This window comes from Sander vitreus, chromosome 12, assembly GCF_031162955.1.
Source record: "Sander vitreus isolate 19-12246 chromosome 12, sanVit1, whole genome shotgun sequence".
NCBI classification, from domain to species: domain Eukaryota; kingdom Metazoa; phylum Chordata; class Actinopteri; order Perciformes; family Percidae; genus Sander; species Sander vitreus.
Genome location: NC_135866.1, coordinates 30,878,194 through 30,901,048, shown reverse-complemented (window position 1 = coordinate 30,901,048; position 22,855 = coordinate 30,878,194). Strand labels below are relative to the sequence as shown.

General features: G+C 45.7%; 1 protein-coding gene across 21 annotated transcripts in view; it reads right to left on the bottom strand.

Annotated features, from left to right (window-relative positions):
- Positions 1–985: 985 nt before the first annotated feature.
- Positions 986–22,855, bottom strand: part of dlg1b (discs large MAGUK scaffold protein 1b) — a 175,708-nt gene continuing 153,838 nt past the window's right edge. For 8 of the 21 annotated variants that reach the window (XM_078265149.1, XM_078265152.1, XM_078265156.1 and 5 more), the window contains 8 exons: positions 21,605–21,704; positions 15,579–15,620; positions 13,739–13,789; positions 13,031–13,132; positions 10,167–10,339; positions 9,943–10,052; positions 8,259–8,350; positions 986–5,502 (listed from right to left, as the gene is read on the bottom strand). In XM_078265149.1, the coding sequence (XP_078121275.1) occupies positions 5,396–5,502; positions 8,259–8,350; positions 9,943–10,052; positions 10,167–10,339; positions 13,031–13,132; positions 13,739–13,789; positions 15,579–15,620; positions 21,605–21,704 (777 nt within the window). In that variant the 3' untranslated portion in view covers positions 986–5,395. Of the gene's footprint in view, positions 5,503–8,258; positions 8,351–9,942; positions 10,053–10,166; positions 10,340–13,030; positions 13,133–13,738; positions 13,790–15,578; positions 15,621–21,176; positions 21,211–21,604; positions 21,705–22,855 lie in introns of all 21 variants that reach the window. The other 13 variants (XM_078265153.1, XM_078265163.1, XM_078265158.1 and 10 more) reach the window with 3 other exon arrangements.

Genomic DNA, 22,855 nt, shown 5'->3' with positions numbered 1-22,855 from the left:
GTGAATTCGTGAGATCTCGTGGGTCCTCGTGACTTCAGCTGTCAGTCAAGGCCGCATCTTCATTATGACTATTATTGCCACTGTTCATCACACCCCCAACCAGCACCGTCAGACACCGCCCACCAAGAGCCTGGGTCTGTCCCAGGCTCCTCCCTCAAAGGGAGGTTTTCCTCGCCGCTGTCCCACTGAATGCTCGCTCTTGTTGACTTATTGGCGCTGGTCAGGGGGTACTTGGCCTAAAAAAAGCTATTCAAAGGGGGTACAATATTGAAAGAAGCTTGAGAAACGCTGGTCTAGACCTGCTCTATCTGTAAAGTGTCTCGAGATAACTCTCGTTATGATTTGATACTTGTTATGACTGTGGTCATATTGTTTCTTTGGTCTGCTGTGTGTTCACACGCAAATAGGTGTGTGCCATAGCCGTAAGAGGATTGGTGGAGAGGTTTCAGGCCCGAACCTGTGATTGGCTGCAGCTGGGGAAACCACCCAGATATAAGGAGCCAAGATGGCGGCCGTCGGTGGGCAGCAGGCATTCCTCGTCCTCCTCATCTCCCAACCGGCCACACTTTTGGTTTAGATATTGTTTCTGTTTTGTTTGGTGAGGGTGGACCGCCAGGTGTGTTAGTCTCGTTTTCTCCTGTTCTGTTCGTTAGGGAGGGAAGTCTTTTGTCTTTTGTTTGTTAGGTTAGTTTCTTATCTCCCAGTTAGAATGGTTTTGTTTGTTATTTAGGTGGTAGTCACCCTGAAGCCGTATACGTCTATATGTTATGTATATATTTTCGTTTGCTGTTATCCAAACACATAATTGTTTGTGGCTATTTGGGAGACGGGGCCTTTTCCTGTTGCGTCCTAGGCCCCCCTAGACTGGGGCGTAACAATACTATAAATACAATGTTATTGAATATAATTATCATTTAATCAGCTGATTCAAACAAGACAATCGTTATCGGACCTGAAAGTCAAAAAGAAGAACTCAGCGCAGCAGTAACTGTTTTCTTGTTAAGATTTTATTATGCTTAAAAAAGAAAATTAAAAGACAGAGGAAGGTGGTGATCAAAGAAAAAGAAAAAATATATATTCAAATATCTTTATACTTTTCTATTCATCATATATGATTAACAATGCAAAGAAAACAATTCCCGTAGTAGTAGTGCTTAAGTAAAGATCAATATAGACTTTTTATTATAACAAAATAGGCAGTTTACTGAGGGTTAAATATCTGTCAAAATCTCATTGTACAATAATAACCTGCGTGTTTGGGACACACCTGCAGACGCCCGGAGGTGGCAGCTCGTCTCCAGGCGCACACATCCATCCCATCATGAGCGACATCGTTTCCATGGTAAGACACTGACGACGCCTGGCGGACGTCTGGCGGGGTTCGAACTTGCGTCACAAGAGGGCGCCGCGCCAAACAACCCAAACCCCAAAACACACCGAGAATAACGATAACAATGACAAAAATGAAATCAGTGAAAATCAAGTTTATTTAACGTTTAAAGGAGACTTCTGGTCCATTCCCCCCCGTAGCTCTGTTGTGTGTAAATGTGGAGAGCTGTCAATAGAGAAGAACTAAACCAATCAGTGCTGTCTACACCGTGTTATCCTCCTGCTAACGTTAGCACCCAACAGGCTTAAACAGGGCAGGTTTAAGCCTGTTTAAGCCTCTAAACAGGCTCTAAATGTCATTACCAGAGCTCCCCATGTGCAGTGACTCCTTCTGAGGGAACACAGCAAGTCCAAAAGTGTCTTGCTGCCTACACCGTGTTATCCCCCTGCTAGCGTTAGCCAAAAGGGTCTAAAAAAAAAGGCCAAAAGTGGAAGGGAACACAGTGAATCTGACGGGAATATTGGATTGTATGAGTTCGACAATCGACTAGTGTGGACTTCACCAGAAAACAGGAAATAAACAGAGGGATGTGCTGGCTGGATTAACAACTTTTATGTCTTTCTGTCACATCTCCAGCAGTCAGATTCCCTGTGTTCCCTCAGAAGGAATCACTGCACATGGGGAGCTCTGGTAATGACATTTAGAGCCTGTTTAGAGGCTTAAAACAGGCTTAAACCTGCCCTGTTTAAGCCTGTTGGGTGCTAACGCTAGCAGGAGGCTAACACGGTGTAGGCAGCTACTGACAGCTCTCCACATTTACACACAACAGATCTACGGGTTGGAATAGACCGGAAGTCTCCTTTAATTTACACTGTAAAACATCTCGTTAGGTTGTTCTGTCTTTAAAAACTCGTTAAGATTAAGAGAATATTTCAAGCTGCTTTCACTGACGCACAGAAGTTAAACTATTTAATAATTAGGACTGATATATCGGTGAGCAGCCTGTTCTCATGAACCATAGTAGCACGTTATTTTTGTGTTTGTGTGTGCACGACATTGACTGCTGCTGTATAACCCTCGAGTCTTTTTGGTCGTCACTACAGCTTTGGTCATTTGTTTCTTTTTTTTTACACATTTGTCACTTTTCCCGGCGTTTTTCAAGCTTTTACGACGTTTTTCCGTCACTTTTTTCGATGTCTTTGTCGATTTCTTCTGCAGTTTATTTGAAGTTTCTGTTATTTTTCCCACATTTGTCACTTTTTTCAACGTTCTTTTATCATTTTTTTTTTTTCAAATGCTATAACATTGAATAAAACACCCAAATTCAATGAAAGTAGTGAACTGATCACTTATTTTACTTGTGAGGAGCGTCGTATGGAACCATCCACGTTACTTTATTTGAAAATGTGGTTGAAATAAACCCAATTTGTTGATACAGAAACTTTTTGTAAATGGGTCAGATTCGACCTGAGGACGACGGGAGGATTAAGAAGGCGCCAGGCAGCGTGGGAAGGTTAGGCGTCAAAACACAGGACTCTCAAGCCGGGGAGCAGAGATCGCTTCCCGGGGAAAACAGAAGACTTTCACCCCGGAAATGGGTGTTTTAGGAGAGTTTAAATCCAAAACCAACTATCTTTTATCCTAAACTTAACTCGTCGTTTCGGTGCCTAATCTTAACTTTCGTCGCTGGATAACGCTCACTTTTTCTTTTGCTGAATTTAAACGTAATGTCCGCCGAAACCACCGGCAGCTCGCGGTGCTCTGTAGCCAGCTCAAAGTCACCTATTCTCAGGTAACTGAACCAGCGACTACCGCCGACCTGAAGGAGCACCAGACGTAGTTTCTCATCGATTCTCGATCCTTTGAGGGGTGGCGTTGAAACGGGTCACATACTTACAGTATTTCACAAAAAGAGGAACGTTTTATTTTGATTCAACGGTGGGTTGCAGTTTTACAGCTTTTTCAGCGTAAAATAAAGCCCCACTAGAGCGCTGCTTGCTGAGCTCCACGGCTGCAACACAACCAGCGCCTGGCCGCTACAGAAACCCAAACTCGCGCTTATTAAAATGGAACCCAGATTAATTTAGGCAGATTAAATGGCAGATTAATTTAGGTTCATAATAAAGGTTGGACCTGCTGAGCTGTGCGCCAAACCAAAAAGACAGGAATCTGTTTTCAAACTCCAACTACGCTCAGAGGAGAATATAGCAGATTTGCTGACTTTGAGACTCCGAAATTCCCCCAAAAGAAGCAGAGAGTCTCATATTCAGACTGTGAAGCAGCTTGCTTGATTTGCTAAACTCTTACGATGGCTGAGGGACTTTTTGCTGATGTTTTGTAGGGCTTCGTGTCGACCGAGTGACAAAAAAAGCTGACAACCGTTGACAAAAAAGTGACGAAAACGTTTGAGAAAGCAACGAAAAAGGCCCAAACAGCAACATGCAGTAATACAGTCAAAGATATTTGACTGTATGTTTTTAAAAGCATGTCAATAAACTCTACATCTGGCTCGTGATGTGATTCTCTTTTTCCAGTTTGGCCCTTCAACAGCGAAAAAAACATAAGTGTTCTCAGCGTTTTCATCACTTTTTCTGACTTCTTAGTCGCTTTTCCCAACATTTTCCTAGCCTCGTGAGAGCGTCCTGATCTCACGAGCTCCAGTTTTCCACTCGCAGATCAGTCTGGCGTCTTGAGACAGAGAACATTTGGAGCCGTTCGCCCAACGACCGACCAATCAGCGTTGGGTTTTGAGGCGGGTTTAGGAGCGACTGTTCAGCCTAAACAACGTGGCGGCTTCCACGGATGAGATGAGCGTAGCTATCACGCACGTTTTACCTGAAAGTATTCCTTCGTTGAAAGAAGAGCAAACAACGCCACTGGCAAAATATGTCGTTGCTCTTCTCCCGACTGGTTTCGGCAAGAGTTTGATATATCGTTGATCTGATTGGTTGATTATCCCGTCCATCACCAACATAGGTGGTGATGGACGGATGGTTTATCCAATCAGCTAACCAGGACTTTCGCCCAAAACGTTCCCAAACGTTCTCCAACGGAAAGTTCCCAGATGGATTGCTTCGCATTTGCTCGGCATATCCATCTGGGAACTTTCCGTGGAGTCAGGGCAGGATTTTGTCACTTTTTTTCCGACATTTTCGCTCCTTATTTCAACGTCCCATATTTCTGATATAAAAAAAACTCTGAAAACAGGTCAAATCTGACAAAAGGACAACGTGATGGTTAACGAAAACGGTTTTAGGTTCCTCTACAGACAGAACCGACCGGAGACCGAGATGTTTTACAGTGTAGGTAGAAAGAAATGAACGCTGTGAGCTTTGCCCTCATGAAATGAAGGTGACACTAAAAGGGCCAAAAATGTTCAGCGATAAAACCAGGATTCATCAGGGGGGATAAATGAAGCGCCCCCACGCCCCCCAGCGGTGGAGCAGGAACCCCGCAGAGCGTCTGCCGCAGCGGCGAGCAAAACCAAACGTGACCCAAGTGTAAAAAAAACTAAAATAGAAAAGATAAAAGATGAAATGCAGAACAGAAGACGACAGGCAGTGACGTCATGTCAGACGCTGAAGGGGCTGATGGGAAATAAAACGGGTGATAACTGACATGCCGTTAAAGCTCAAACGTCGCTTTTTCCGTGTCTCCGTCAGACGCTGCCTGAGGCTCAAACATCGTCCTTAAAAAACAGCAAAAAAAACCCCTAAAAAGATCAAATCTTCGTACGTTTTCTTCTCGCCACTGTCATGGACTCGTCTTCTTTTCGTCTTCTCCTCCCTTAAACATTAAGGAGCTGTACCGCATTGAGTGTGATGTCATCGTACTTCCTGTGTGCTTTCGCTCTGCTGGTCAGGAAAAAAACCCAACGATGGGAGTCTTATTCTGGCAACAGAAACCAAAAACCCAAACTACTAAATAAACCTCTCTGGTTGGCCGGTGTGTCGAGGAAGTTAGAGGAAGGGGAGGGAGGAAGTGAGGCTGCCGTTATGCGCGTCGACGTTTTCTTTTTCAAAATAAAAGCGAGTGAATCTAAAAGAGAGGACAGAGTTTTGATCCTCATAACTTCTCCTTGGACTGGACCCAGATGAACGGCCCCGACTGCTCCTCGATGATCTGCTTCACCTGCTCGTAGATCTCCTCCAGCGTGTCGCCCTGGACGACGGCTGAAACAAACACACAGAGGTACAGATGAGACACGTTTTGGGGCGACCTCTAAGCGACCTTTGTTGCGTGTCATCCCCCATCTCTCTCCCCCTTTCCTGTCTATCAGCGTTTCCCCACACAACGCTATTTAAGACGTGTTCAGCTTCATTTCCTCTCCCTGCTCTCCTCCATCTCTCTGTCACTTGCGTCACACACACACACACACACACACACACACACACAGTCAGAGACACACACACACACAGTCAGAGACACACACACACACATTCAGAGAGACACACACAGTCAGAGACACACACACACAGTCAGAGAGACACACACACACACACATTCAGAGAGACACACACAGTCAGAGACACACACACACACACACACACACACACACACACACACACACACACACACACACACACACACACACACACAGTCAGAGAGACACACACACACAGTCAGAGACACACACACACACAGAGACACACACACACACACAGTCAGAGACACACACACACACACACACACACACACACACACACACACACACACACAGTCAGAGACACACACACACACACACACACACACACACACACACACACACAGAGACACACACAGACAGACAGACACACACAGCAGACAGAACAGACAGACAGACACACACACAGTCAGAGACACACACACACAGAGACACACACACACAGTCAGAGACACACACACACACACACACACACACACACACACAGAGACACACACACACAGACAGACACACACACACACACACACACACACACAGTCAGAGACACACACACACACAGTCAGAGAGAGACATACACACACAGTCAGAGAGACACACACACACACACACACACAGTCACAGAGACACACACACACACAGACACACACACACACACACACACACACAGAGACACACAGACAGACAGACAGACAGACAGACAGACACACACACACACACAGTCAGAGACACACACACACACACACACACAGCTCCTCCCACCGTGCACACTATTTCTTCATGGAATAATCTCCCAAGTAACATACCTTTTAAGTGTGTGAATAACTGGGAAACTGTTGCTCCTTAAAGGTGCTCTAAGCGATGTTGGGTGACGTCACTTCTTGTTGACGTTCAAAGTATTTGAAGCTAGCTCGCCCCTCCCTCCTCCTCATCCCGTCCCGCCCCCTCCCTTCCGCGCACCAACCCCCCAACCTCCACCCCCAAACCCTTTTTGTCGGTAATTGGCTGGAAGACTGTTATGTTTGGTGGTGCAGGTTGGCGCGGTTTGTTTTTGTTGGCGTTTGTGGAGTCTGGGCTGTCTACAGAGTGTTTTTTACAGTGTGTTCAGGGGACAGGCAGCTAGCAGATAGTGAGATGTTTTTACAGTGTGTTCAGGGGACAGGCAGCTAGCAGATAGTGAGGAGATGTTTTTTACAGTGTGTTCAGGGGACAGGCAGCTAGCAGATAGTGAGATGTTTTTTACAGTGTGTTCAGGGGACAGGCAGCTAGCAGATAGTGAGGAGATGTTTTTACAGTGTGTTCAGGGGACAGGCAGCTAGCAGATAGTGAGATGTTTTTACAGTGTGTTCAGGGGACAGGCAGCTAGCAGATAGTGAGATGTTTTTTTTACAGTGTGTTCAGGGGACAGGCAGCTAGCAGAGAGTGAGATGTTTTTACAGTGTGTTCAGGGGACAGGCAGCTAGCAGATAGTGAGGAGATGTTTTTACAGTGTGTTCAGGGGACAGGCAGCTAGCAGAGAGTGAGGTGTTTTTACAGTGTGTTCAGGGGACAGGCAGCTAGCAGATAGTGAGATGTTTTTTACAGTGTGTTCAGGGGACAGGCAGCTAGCAGATAGTGAGATGTTTTTTACAGTGTGTTCAGGGGACAGGCAGCTAGCAGATAGTGAGGAGATGTTTTTACAGTGTGTTCAGGGGACAGGCAGCTAGCAGATAGTGAGATGTTTTTTACAGTGTGTTCAGGGGACAGGCAGCTAGCAGATAGTGAGATGTTTTTACAGTGTGTTCAGGGGACAGGCAGCTAGCAGATAGTGAGGAGATGTTTTTACAGTGTGTTCAGGGGACAGGCAGCTAGCAGATAGTGAGGAGATGTTTTTACAGTGTGTTCAGGGGACAGGCAGCTAGCAGATAGGGAGGAGATCTTTGCTGCACGCAGGGGCGGATCTAGAAAAATATTTATGGGGTGGCGAGAGGGGGGCAGGAATTTTTGAGGGGTGGCAACATATGGCAGACGTATATATACGTACAGAAATAGTATGTACACACTACAAAAGGGCACAGGCTGCCATTTACAAACTCATACAGACACACTTAATCTCATGCAATCAGCGTCCTGCATTTGAGGTTTCATTTGAAACAGTTCATATTAGGAATAAGTGACCATACGATGAGATCTCACTTAATAGGAGATAGAAGTATGATAGAAGGGGCATCATCACAGGAAAGGCATTAAGGTAAGACACAGGTGATGAGTGGCAGATGTGTGAGTGACGCGTGTGTTCGTTTTTTTGGGAGACAATATAGATTAGCGCCGCCTGCTGTTATGACGTATTACGTCTCGTCTCTTCGGTGTGTTCTGAGGAACTTTTTGGACCAGCTCGGGTCACACTGACTTTACTGCTGACGGTCGGCCGTCTGGTTGGTGTGTAACGGCCTTTAGACTAAAGCTCGGACAGTGTGAGTGAAGGCAACACGAGGTTCTGCCTGCCAGCTGCAGGTGGCGCTGTCTCACCTGTGAAATGCTCGGTGAACTCCTGCTCCAGCTTGGTGGCTCTGTCGAAGGTTTTCCTGCCCTGCTCCTCCGTCAAACGCTTGTTCATCTCCCTGCGGGAACAGACACAACGTCACTGTTGAACTAGTCTCACGTTGCCAGACCACAACACTCCTGGATGGGAGGAAAACGTGCTCTGGTTCATTGGCATTTGTTTAAATCAATCACTATCGTCTCGGGCGCCGGACTGAGCTACGGTGCCTCTGCTAAATGGCCTCGGGAAGGAAAACGTGTGTACGTTTTAGTCGTGCAACCGAAAACTCAGATTGGACAGATACCATAGATTATAGTCCTCCTAAATCCACCGGAGGTCAGAACGCCAACACAAACATAGAGGAAGGGGACGGACATCTGGCCCGAAGACACAGCTACATTTACTCTGCTACGTTCCCCCCTCTCATTCCCCCTGCTCTGGTGTTCCCCCTCTCATTCCCCCTGCTCTGGTGTTCCCCCCCTCGTTCCCCCTGCTCTGGTGTTTCCCCCTCTCATTCCCCCTGCTCTGGTGTTCCCCCTCTCATTCCCCCTGCTCTGGTGTCCCCCCTCTCATTCCCCCTGCTCTGGCGTTTCCCCCCTCTCATTCTCACTGCTCTGGTGTTCCCCCCTCTCATTGCCCCTGCTCTGGTGTTTCCGAGCCCCTAAACCAGAGACATTAGGAAACACTTCTGACCCGTTTTGGTTTGGAATCTGCGGGGTTTGTTGACCTTTGGCAACACCGACACTGACGGCAACGTTTCTCCTCCCGGGTCTTATCGGTCACGACGTCTCGTTCTCCGAGACTTATGTCCAGTATACCAGAATGATGATGAGATACGAGGTTTGGGCGTGTTAGTTTAAAGGTCCCATGGCATGAAAAGGTCCCTTTATGAGTTTTTTTAACATTAATGTGAGTTCCCCCAGCCTGCCTATGGTCCCCCCAGTGGCTAGAAATGGTGATAGGTGTAAACCGAGCCCTGGGTATCCTGCTCTGCCTTTGAGAAAATGAAAGCTCAGATGGGCCAATCAGGAATCTTCCCTTTATGACGTCATAAGGGGAAAGGTTACCTCCCCTTTCTCTGCTTTGCCGCCCAGAGAATTTGGCCCCCCCATGAGAGAGAGAGAGACATCATGGCTTTCAAACGAGCAAAGTGGCAGTTGGTCAAGGCCACCCCCCCACCCTCCATCTTGCCCCCCCTCTCCCCTCCTCAATAGCATTTAAAGCTACAGACACAGAAATGGGCCGTCCTAAGGAAAGCTCATTGTGGGACTGGCTCTATAAAAGAGACTTCAGATACAGTATTAGGGAACCACTAAGGTCTATATAAAAGAGACTTCAGATACAGTATTAGGGAACCACTAAGGTCTATATAAAAGAGACTTCAGATACAGTATTAGGGGACCACTAAGGTCTATATAAAAGCATCCAAAAAGCAGCATGTCATAGGACCTTTAAACAGAGATTAGTTTTTCTACTAATTGGTGAACCGACATCACTTTTGGCTCAAAACTCAAACGCTTAAAAACCAAAATGTAGCGATGGAGATGGAGCCTGAGGGACATCTGGCAGATCTTCCGGAGGAAGAAATCCCGGAAATGAAACGTCGTCTACTGATATAGACTGCTGTTGAACTGACTGCGTTTCACAGAGAAGACGACGTTTGTGACTCACATGATGTTCTCCACAGATTTGGGTTTGATGAAGACGGCGATGGGATGAAGCTGAGCCAGCTGGAGTCTCTTGATGGCGTTCCCCGACACGTCCAGGATACAGTGTTTACCCTGACAACAACAGAGGGAGAACGGAAACAGAAAGATGTGTTAATTTACACAAAGCTGGTATTTCAGACTGTACGTTTGGTTGTGAAAAATAAAGTCCCAGGCGGGCGTGGGTACCTTCTCGGCCACCTGTCGGACCGACTGCACGCTGGTTCCGTACAGGTGGTTGTTGTACTGTCCCGCCTCGATGAACTTATGGTCCTGGATGTCCTTCTCCATCTGCTCTCTGGAAACCACAAAGTGGTAGTCTCTGCCGTCCACCTCGTAGTCCCGCTTCGGCCGAGTCGTATCTGAGAGAGAAAGGAGGAGGGAGACGGAGACTTTAACGTTTCTATAAACAGGGGATTATTTTATGTTCATTTGGTTCACACGCTTAAATATAAATCACATTTATTAAACATAAAATACGTGTGAGGGTGTGGTTCTATATCTATAAACTAGGGCTGTCAAAATAACGTTCATTTTGATTAATTAATCTGAGAAAATTAACGTAGATTAATCCATTCCATATTGACGTTAGCATACAGACGAAAATCTGGTGCCACTGATATGTCTGCTCTTCTCTCTGCTGCTCTGAAACACAAACGCCGCTGCACATGACGCTAGTTAACACTATACTCAACAGCAGCTAACGTTAGCCTACCGCTAGCTAGTTAACACTATACTCGACAGCAGCCAACGTTAGCCTACCGCTAGCTAGTTAACACTATACTCGACAGCAGCCAACGTTAGCCTACCGCTAGCTAGTTAACACTATACTCGACAGCAGCCAACGTTAGCCTACCGCTAGCTAGTTAACACTATACTCAACAGCAGCTAACGTTAGCCTACCGCTAGCTAGTTAACACTATACTCGACAGCAGCCAACGTTAGCCTACCGCTAGCTAGTTAACACTATACTCAACAGTAGCTAACGTTAGCCTACCTCTAGCTAGTTAACACTATACTCAACAGCAGCTAACGTTAGCCTACCGCTAGCTAGTTAACACTATACTCGACAGCAGCTAACGTTAGCCTACCACTAGCTAGTAGCTGGATTAAACAGGGTTAAAATGCTGACAGCTAACACTAAACGGTGTAAAGTGTGACTGTGTTTTACTGTAGAGGATTCAACACCGGGATGTAACAATCTGCAGCTGCCGTCGGAGAAACAACACAGACGGTGCATTCAATGAAACTGGTAAACTACAGCCTCGTGGTGCATTTGAAGTTATTGTAAATGTCCTTTTCCCATCTGGTGGTTGTTTTTGTCGTTCAACAGCTATTTACTAGTCAATCGATTAAAAAAAGTAATCTAATTAATGATGTACTCTGTTATTAATTCATCTAAATTAATCACATACATAATTAACGGTGCCTGAACCGATACTTTTTAAGAAAGTAAAAGAAGAAAAGAATAAAAAGGTACTAAACAACAGTTGGTGACATTAAAGAACGGCTTGTTTATTGCTAAGGCCATATGGTCAACATTAAATGATTAATAATAATGTATAACAATAACTTATTTCACTAGTAAACTGCTGTTGAACGACAAAAACAACAACCAGATGGGAAAAGGACATTTACAATAACTTCAAATGCACCACGAGGCTGTAGTTTACCAGTGTCATTGAACGCACCGTCTGTGTTGTTTCTCCGACGGCAGCTGCAGATTGTTACATCCCGGTGTTGAATCCTCTACAGTAAAACACAGTCACACTTTACACCGTTTAGCGTTAGCTGTCAGCATTTAACCCTGTTTAATCCAGCTACTAGCTAGTGGTAGGCTAACGTTAGCTGCTGTGGAGTATAGTGTTAACTGGCTAGTGGTAGGCTAACGTTAGCTGCTGTGGAGTATAGTGTTAACTGGCTAGTGGTAGGCTAACGTTAGCTGCTGTGGAGTATAGTGTTAACTAGCTAACGGTAGGCTAACGTTAGCTGCTGTGGAGTATAGTGTTAACTAGCTAACGGTAGGCTAACGTTAGCTGCTGTGGAGTATAGTGTTAACTAGCTAACGGTAGGCTAACGTTAGCTGCTGTGGAGTATAGTGTTAACTAGCTAACGGTAGGCTAACGTTAGCTGCTGTGGAGTATAGTGTTAACTAGCTAGTGGTAGGCTAACGTTGGCTGCTGTGGAGTATAGTGTTAACTAGCTAGCAGTAGGCTAACGTTAGCTGCTGTGGAGTATAGTGTTAACTAGCTAGCGGTAGGCTAACGTTAGCTGCTGTGGAGTATAGTGTTAACTAGCTAGCGGTAGGCTAACGTTAGCTGCTGTGGAGTATAGTGTTAACTAGCTAGCGGTAGGCTAACGTTAGCTGCTGTCGAGTATAGTGTTAACTAGCTAGCGGTAGGCTAACGTTAGCTGCTGTGGAGTATAGTGTTAACTAGCTAACGGTAGGCTAACGTTAGCTGCTGTGGAGTATAGTGTTAACTAGCTAACGGTAGGCTAACGTTAGCTGCTGTGGAGTATAGTGTTAACTAGCTAGCGGTAGGCTAACGTTAGCTGCTGTCGAGTATAGTGTTAACTAGCTAGCGGTAGGCTAACGTTAGCTGCTGTGGAGTATAGTGTTAACTAGCTAGCGGTAGGCTAACGTTAGCTGCTGTGGAGTATAGTGTTAACCAGCCGTGTTTGTGTTTCAGAGCATCAGAGAGAAGAGCAGACATATCAGTGGCACCAGATTTCGGTAGCCAGGGTTGGCAGGAAGAAGATGTTTATAAGTAAATGTTCCAATAATGATCCAGGCAGAACATCCTCGTCTCCTCCTTCATTTTACAGTCCAGTGGGGCTAGAACGGCTCCGGGTCAAACCTCAATATGGAATGGATTAATCGGCGTTATTTTTATTAACGTGTTATTTTTTCTCAGATTAATTAACGCGTTATCTTGACAGCCCTAGTTGATACTATAAATAAAACTGACATAGTCCTTGTTTTCTCTTTTAAAACTATTCCAACTTTTTCCTCTCATACTGACAAAGCGAGCCGTGTTCCTGCGAGGACTTACGGGGGACGCAGGATCCAAACTTGTCGGGGAACTCCGAGATCAGGTCGTCGTTGATCCGATCCTTCATGGGCCCGAGAATGATGACGGGACGGGTGTAGTTCACTGTCAGAGAGGACGGAAACAGAAAGAAGTCAGAGCTTAAATCACTGAATATAAGACAGTTTTTTTCCAAGGTGAATATATCTGCAAAGGTGAGGTTGTCCTGTATTCGGCGTCTCGACTTTTAAACACTAATATACATCCCCAACAAACTGCCAACAGTGCGAGGAAGCCTGAAAGACGCAGAGACACGGTGAGCGTCCCAAACGAAAAGGCTCAGATGTAGTAGTGCAGGCTCTAATCTGTTAACATGGGAGCCGAAATAAAAACGGACACACAGCCACACAGCTGACATGCTCACGCAGCCAGTGTGAAACGGGCCTAAGGATGAGGTCAACAGTCAAAGAAAAACATACCGTGGTCCCCAAACATATTCTGTGAGAATATGTGCAAATAATGGGATTGAAAACCCAAAATGGAGGACTGCCCATCACTTGTTATATATCTTTTTTTTACAAAATGTGTCCTGAGTCAAGAAACATCCGAATCATCAGGTTTGTGTTAAACACACACACACACACACACACACACACACACACACACACACAAATGCACCAGATAAACAAGCTTCCTGGGGGAAACCCTGGCAGATTTAAAGAGTCTCCTCACCTTCCTGCTGAGTGACGGGTTCATACGACAGGACGTACTCCTCCTGTCCACCTGCAACACAAAGGCGCACGCACACACACACACACACACACACACACACACACACACACACAGAGGGTGAAGAAGAGAGTTTAACACGCTCAGCTGCATCTACAGGAGTTTATATCTGCGGGGATCAGAGGGAAGGACGCAGGAGGAAGAGGAAGAGAGATGAAGTGAGAACAGAGGATGAGATGAGACAAATAATGCGTGATGTACTTTGGTTAGTTTGTGTGTGTAGCGACGGATTCCTGGATGATTCCTGACTATACAATCTTTTGAGTTTCTGCGCACGGTGCATGGTGTGCACGCTTAACCAGGTGAGCTACGTAATATAATCAGCTGGTTTTTTTAAATGGTGGCTTTTGTGTTCAAATTGTTCAATGAAGGGATGTTTTGTCTTTTAAATTCAACAAGTAATGTGTTTGTTTTAGCAGAATACTGAAAGCAGCAGAACAGAGAACCTTTTAATATCTGTTTATTTATCACAAGTAAATAAACAGTATCACCAATATTGCTATATGTAACATTATCGCATATTGCACATTTCCCCACACACACATATACAGAGACGCACACACACACACACACACACACACATACAGAGAGACGCACGCACACAAACACACACACATACAGAGACGCACGCACACACACACACACACAGAGAGAGACGCACGCACACACACACACACACACACACACACACACACACACAGAGAGAGAGAGACGCACGCACACACACAGACACACACACAGACACAGAGAGAGAGAGACGGACGCACGCACACACACACACACACACACAGAGAGATACGCACGCACACACACACACACATATATACACAGAGAGAGAGATGCACACACACACACACACACACACACACACAGAGAGAGAGACGCACACACACACACACACACACACATACACAGAGAGATGCATGCACACACTCACACGCATGCATACAGACACACAAACATACATACAAACACACACAGAGAGAGAGAGACGCACACACACACACACACACAGACATACACACACATATACAGAGAGAGACGCACGCACACACACACACACACAGAGAGAGCACGCACACACACACACACACACACAGACACACAGACACACACACACACACAGAGACACACACACACACACACACAGAGAGAGACACGCACGCACACACACACACACAGAGAGACACACGCACACACACACACACACACACAGACGACGACGACACACACACACACACACACAGAGAGAGACGACACGCACACACACACACACAGAGACACACACACACACACACACACACACACAGAGACGACGCACGCACACACACACACACACACACAGAGAGAGACGCACGCACACACACACACACACACACACACACACAGACACACACACACACACACAAACATACATACAAACACACAGAGAGAGAGAGACGCACGCACACACACACACACACACACATACATACAAACACACACAGAGAGAGAGAGACGCAAACACACACACACACACACACGCACACACACACACACACACACACACACACAGAGAGAGAGAGAGGCACGCACACACACACACACACACACACGACACACAGAGAGACGCACGCACACACGCAAAAAGACAAACACACACACACACACACACACACACACACACACACACAGAGATCATGCTGTTATTGGCCAATCAGCAGCTTGTGTTCATTAATGACAGAGAGTTAGCAGTTAGCAGTTAGCAGACTGTTAGTGTGTAGAGCGGTCAGCGTTGACTTACGGTAGCTACTTTCACTATCGCTGGCATTAGACGTGACGTGTTCTGCAATCACAACAAAACACAGGACACACGCCGTGTCAGCATCGCTTTCCCATGATGCTCTGCTCCCAGACACACGAGCAAACAGCAGCAGAACAATCACAGAGCAACTCAAATATCACACTCAGAATAAACCTCCAGGCCCAAACTGTGTCCACACCCAGCAACCATTACTCCCTCCTGTCCCTGAACACAGCGCTGAGGCACGTGATGAAATCACATAATCACATAAATGATATCACAATAAACTTAAATCAGATTTAAATCATGTCCAATCCAAAGTTTCACTGAATCTGCCACAATTTTGAACATTTAAGTGTAACTTTTGAAGCAAAAATTAAATATGTATAATATTTTCCTTGTAATCTAAACATTTTGGACCGTTTGTCGGACAGAATAGAACAATAAAAAACGTCAACATTGTTCAGGAAACCTGGGATGGAACAGTTTAAAGACCAAAACAATAGAAACTAGAACTACAAGTTATGACAGGCTTGGACCCCCTAACAAAAATTACAGAAACCCTGCAGACGTGTAGCCTGGAAATCCAGACCAGGATCTGAAAGATTAAGGGTCTGGCACTGAGTAATGAAAATGGCCCAACTTGCAACAAGCATGCATTGAAAATCTTACTGCACGCAACTGGATAACACTACGACCAATCACAACAATACAGAGCCCCATACGCTTAGCTAGCAGAGGAGCTAACTGGTAGATTAGACGCTTAGCTAGCAGAGGAGCTAACTGGTAGATTAGACGCTTAGCTACCAGAGGAGCTAACTGGTAGATTAGACTCTTAGCTAGCAGAGGAGCCAACTGGTAGATTAGACTCTAGCTACCAGAGGAGCCAACTGGTGATTAGACTCTTAGCTACCAGAGGAGCTAACTGGTAGATTAGACGCTTAGCTACCAGAGGAGCTAGCTGGTAGATTAGACTCTTAGCTACCAGAGGAGCTAGCTGGTAGATTAGACTCTTAGCTAGCAGAGGAGCTAGCTGGTAGATTAGACTCTTAGCTAGCAGAGGAGCTAGCTGGTAGATTAGACGCTTAGCTAGCAGAGGAGCTAACTGGTAGATTAGACTCTTAGCTAGCAGAGGAGCTAACTGGTAGATTAGACTCTTAGCTAGCAGAGGAGCTAACTGGTAGATTAGACGCTTAGCTAGCAGAGGAGCTAACTGGTAGATTAGACTCTTAGCTAGCAGAGGAGCTAACTGGTAGATTAGACTCTTAGCTAGCAGAGGAGCTAACTGGTAGATTAAACTCTTAGCTACGCAGAGGAGCTAACTGGTAGATTAGACTCTTAGCTAGCAGAGTAGCTAACTGGTGATTGAACTCTTAGCTAGCAGAGGAGCTAACCGGGAGATTAAACTCTTAGCTAGCAGAGGAGCTAACTGGTAGATTAGACTCTTAGCTAGCAGAGGAGCTAACTGGTAGATTAGACTCTTAGCTAGCAGAGGAGCTAACTGGTAGATTAGACGCTTAGCTAGCAGAGGAGCTAACTGGTAGATTAGACTCTTAGCTACCAGAGGAGCTAACTGGTAGATTAGACTCTTAGCTAGCAGAGTAGCTAACTGGTGATTAAACTCTTAGCTAGCAGAGGAGCTAACCGGGAGATTAAACTCTTAGCTAGCAGAGGAGCTAACCGGGAGATTAAACTCTTAGCTAGCAGAGGAGCTAACTTGGAGATTACTCTCTTAGCTACCAGAGGAGCTAACTGGTAGATTAGACGCTTAGCTACCAGAGGAGCTAACTGGTAGATTAGACTCTTAGCTACCAGAGGAGCTAACTGGTAGATTAGACTCTTAGCTAGCAGAGGAGCTAACTGGTAGATTAAACTCTTAGCTAGCAGAGGAGCTAACTGGTAGATTAGACTAAAACGTCGTCCTTGCACAGGAACGATTGGAGCGCCGTCTTACGTTCCTCTTTTAGATAAAAAGCCAAGTCTAACTCGTTCATTGTAGCAGCCAAAGCCGTTTCATACAACTGGTGTTCATCCGTAGTCATCTTGCAATGTTTGCTAATGACTTGGACGTCACAGCGCTGTCGTCACCTGTTTAGCTCGCCTCTGGTCCGCCTATATCAGATACACCGATGTGATTGGTGCAGCTCGGCTACAAGGGCATAGTTAATGAGCGTCATTACTGAATGCCAGAGTGACTCGCTGAGGATTTCCAGGGTAGCAGAAGTGAGCAGATACTGTATAAACAAACTGTGTCTGAGTTTCTCTGATCAGTAAACCTCGCTGTTAGTCTCTTCATGTGGATGAATGAAAGACAGAAGTGATGTCTGTGATTCTGAGGGCGTAGGTTTAGTTTTAACATTATAGCTGGGGGGTCTCGGGGTCGTCCCCCCTTCATTTCCTACGTTCCGCTGAATCTTTATGCATCAATATGTAGACTAGCTTTTGTGAATCAAACGTAAACACCGTGAGCTATGAGAGGTGCAGGAGTGACAACTGATGAATGTGTGAGTGTTGTGACAGAGTGAAGATGAGATGGAGCTCCGGTCCGGAGGATCCTTGACGCTCGGTGGTGAAGGAGGAGGAGGAGGAAGAGAGGGAGGAAGAGGGACGGGAAGGTCTGAGGCTATACGTGTCCACCAGGAACCAACTTCAGCTTCTTTGACCTTTTTCATTTTATAAAAGTGATGCAAAACGTCCTGATGTAATTAAATAACAGCGTTTCTACAGGTTTCACCAAGACAAATGTAAAGCCTGTTTTATGGTTCTACGGAGGCTCCACGCAGAGCTTTCGCCGTAGCCTACGTAAGGGGCCTGATGTTTATACTTGTGAGCTGGTGTGTGCATCAAGCCGGCATATGTGTGTGTGTGTATGTGGGGAGTGTGTGATAGAGCGAGGGAGAAGTGAGAGTGTGATTACCTTCACTAGTAGTGACTATAGAGTCATAGTGAGAGAAACTAAGAGTCTCCCCTGTTCTTTCTGACCACGGTGGGAAATCTGCAGCAGGAGAAGTTAACCCTCTCCTTGACTTCATGTTTATGGGGAAGGAGAACCAGGGAATGAGTCGGGGGGGAATGCAACGCTACCAAGCCACGGCCGAGTGGCGTGTAGTTATTTTTCGAGAGGTGCACGTCAGGCTACGGCGTAGACACAGAGGGGTCTGCGAGGGAACGCCGTTGATTAGACGCAGAAGCATAAAACGGCCTTAAGACCTTTTTTTTAACCCTTGTGTTGTCTTCACGCCAACCATGCACTTGTTGTCCTCTCAGGTCAAAACAGAAAATGAACACTTTTTTGATATTTTCTTTAAAATGTTCTGTGTCGGGGTTTTTTTACACTTTTTCAACATTTTTATTTGTTTGGGGCTTTTCCCTTTATTTATACAGTGACAGGTCGGATTTGAACCCGCACCGCTGCAAAGGACTCAGCCTACATGGGACCAACGCTCTCACTGGGTGACCTAGAGGCCGCCCCTTTGTCCCTTTATTTCCTCCACTACCACCAGTACCGTATCGAGCCACTCACCAAGTTATTACCAGTACGGTTGCACTTATTTTTGGAATTCATGGTCAATAAACCTCTTTTAAAGGAAATTATACCACATTTTTTTTGTCAAAAAAGCAGAAATTATTAATTATTTTGACTAATATTAGAGTAACGTATGTTGATGGACAATCACAGACTGGTGTATGTCAAAGTTTAGAGAAGAGCGTTGTAGGGAACCATCCATGTGATTTTGGGGTAAATGGGTTAAAAAGAAACCCATATTTCTGATATAGACATTATTGGCGCTTTTCCATTACATGGTACCTGCTCTACTCGCCTTTTTTGGCTTTCCATTACAAAAAAAAGTCCCTGGTACCTGCTAACAGGTACTTTATTTAGTACCACCTCAGTCGAGGTTCCCAGCGAGCTGAGGCGATACCAAAAGGTGACGTGAAAGCGACAGACGGGGGCGTCCTGAACAAACCTGCTATGTTTAAATAGTTCATCCAGCTGTGTTTCTTTCTGCTGCCTCCAGCTTCATTTGAAACTAAATGTGTCTTCTGACAACAACAACACACCTTCCACGTTCTGTGTGTCGCGTTAGGTCACGGCAGTTTCCTGCGGCGCCGCTTGTTTTACAGTTCTGCGGAGGCTCCAGGCAGAGCTTTCGCCGTAGCCACGTACACACACACGTGGCCGGCTCGACGCACACACCAGCACACAAGTATAAACATCAGGCCACTTACACAGGCTACGGAGAAAGCTCTGCGTGGAGCCTCCACAGAACTGGAAAACAAGCTCAAGTGGCCTGATGTTTATACTTGTGCGCAGGTGCGTGCGTCGAGCCGGCCATGTGTGTGTGTACGTGGCTATGGCGACAAACAAGCTCAAGTGGCCTGATGTTTATACTTGTGTGCTGGTGCGTGCGTCAAGCCGGCCACGTGTGTGTGTACGTGGCTACAGCGAAAGCTCTGCCTGGAGCCTCCGCAGAACTGGAAAACAAGCTCAAGTGGCCTGATGTTTATACTTGTGCGATGGTGTTTGCGTCGAGACGGCGTATAACGACCAGCCACGCTGAGGCGGTACTACAATCTGCAACGGAAAACGGACGCACAGTGTGTCGAGTCGAGGCGAGCAGGTACCATGTAATGGAAAAACGCCATACGATAACGAGTCAAATGACAACATGAGGGTTAAGACCATTATGAATGAAATTGAAGACCTATATCACAACATCAAAGATAAAGTCTGATGTCAGAGTCCGGAAACATCGTCTGAAACAATTCCCCGAATTCCTCATTCGCATTATAGGACTGGTGTCTAGATTGGCTGCAATATAAGTTGCATGTTGCATTTATAGTCGTAATACAGTGAATTATATTTGGACTAGCGACAGAAAGAACTCCAACAACACAGAAATAGAGAAAGTTCTGAACAAACTGCGGCGTGAATGCTGTACGCTGAAATGCCGACGTTACCCAGAATGCATGAAAGAGGTGGAACGAATGGTGTTTCTCGTGAATGTATAAATGTACGGAGTCCCAAAGGGGACATGAGCAAAAACATGTGCTTCATGTGCTCACGTGAAACTTAAAAGTACTACACAAGAGTTTCACGTGAGCACATGAAACTAAACTTCAGATTTGTTTTCATGTGCGCCGACAAAGCCGGAAAACATCTCATTTCTGGACCCTTAATGGGACCCGTACGATCAGGTAAGCTTGCTTATATAATGTTCAATATGAATGAATTGTACCAAATCAAATACTTTTACTTGTTAACATGATGGTTAGTGTCCAAAAAGCTTTTGGATTCTGCTGAAGACAACTTTTAAAAATGGCTAATGTTAGCTAACGTAGCTAGCGTTAGCTAACGTTGACTCACACTTGAATGGGGAAAATGTCCCTGAAGACGTTGAATATTTCAGAAATTATTAAACCTATGGGCATTTTGTATGAGTTAGACACCCTTGATTATTTATTATTCCTAACTTGTCAGTTATTTCTGTATTTGTCCCGTTTAGTGTCGGCTGAAGAAGGATCCAAGTGGAGACCAGAGGAGGCTGATGGGAGGTTTTTTTGGGGGGAGAGAGAGGGGGAATGAGAAACACTTACTGTGTCCTTTGGAAAGCATGTCGTCACTGTTGTCCTGAGGCCAGCGGAGCCGAGTGAACGACGAGGAGAAAACAACACAACAAGTTACTGAGATACAGCGACAAGACGGAGAGAGCAGAGGGAACGCAGCCGGCCGGCCGGCATGGCAACAGGGCGGCCATTTAGGCTCCAAAGAGGAGGAACATTTACGGGAAAATCAGATTCCCTTCACGGCTAACGTTTCCGCTCCTGATTCTTTGAACCAATTTGATCCAAACGAGCAGTATTTATTCAGTTCAATTCTTATTTTAGCCCGGCCCTGTTGCCGTTAAAAAACAATGCGTTTGCAGCACGCTGGCACCGGCTGACCTCTCTTCCTGTCGCCTGACCAATCGCCTCTCAGACAGACCGCCCACCCGCCACACCCAACGCCGTGCTGGGATACTTACGGTCGACATCGCTGGTCTCCTGCTCGCTCGCATCTTTGCTCTTGTAGAACGGAAACTTTCGGGAAAAGAGGTTCTTTTTACGCTTGTCATTGAGAGACTGCTGAGGAGGAAGAGGAGGAGGAGGAGGAGGAGGAGGAAGAAGAGGAGGGGTGATGGAATAAAAAAAAGAGAGGGGGAGATGGGGGGGATGTCTGATGTCGGTTCGGACAGGATGAGGCGCTTTTTGTCTGAGACTGATGCTAACGGGCAAAGTAAAATAAAACAGTGACACTAAACGTAGAAATGAAAGCCTAAGTAATGTAAAACAACAAACAACAAAGCCTCCAAAACATGACTAATGAACTGAAATTAATATGAGTCATAACTCTTCCTCTGCTTAACAACAATACTGTTTATGTACCCCAATTAATTCAAGTCGTTTCTTTTTACCTCCGCCAAAGCGTTCACGTTTTCAGCTCGGTTTGTCTGTTGTTCGTCTGTCTGTCGATAGGATTACAGACAAACTACTGGCCTAATATTCATGAAACTTGGTGGAAAGGTGTAGCTTGAACCGAGTAAGACCCCATTTCATTTTGGAGTGCATTTGCATCACGGGGCGGATGCACCCATTATTTTCGTTAAAGGAGCACTATGAGTTCCTGCATGGTCACTTCTGTTGACGTTCCAAGTGAATACCAAACAAAACAGAGCAAGCTCGCCCCTCCCCCCATGTTTCCGTAACTGTCATGACTGACTGTCACTAACCCCCCACCCCCTCCCCCAACCGTCTTGTCAGTGATTGGCTGGAGTGGTTTGTTGTATTTTGGTGCCCAGCCTGTGCCTCTAGTGTTTGTTTGACGTGTACGACCCCTGTGTTGTCTCCCGAGACCGTGCTGTTTCACGGTGTGTTCAGGGACCAGGCAGCTTGTGGATCAAGGAGAGATGACTACCATTTGAGACAAAAAATTAAATTGTGCTGAAACCATGCAGGAACTCATAACATAACATTGTGAGATTTGTGCTGCATTTTTGTGACGTTTAACCTCTTTAAGTTATTGTAAAATAGCCTTTTCCCACCTGCTGCTTGCTTTTGTCGTTTACCAGCAATTGTCAATTGACAAAAGTCATTGTTATAAGTTATTAATCAATCATTTCATTTTGACCATATGGCCTTCGCAATAAACAAGCCGTTCTTTAATGTCGCCAACTGTCGTTGTGTGCTCCTTTTTTATATTTTATATTATATACTGTACATTATAAATGTACAGTTTG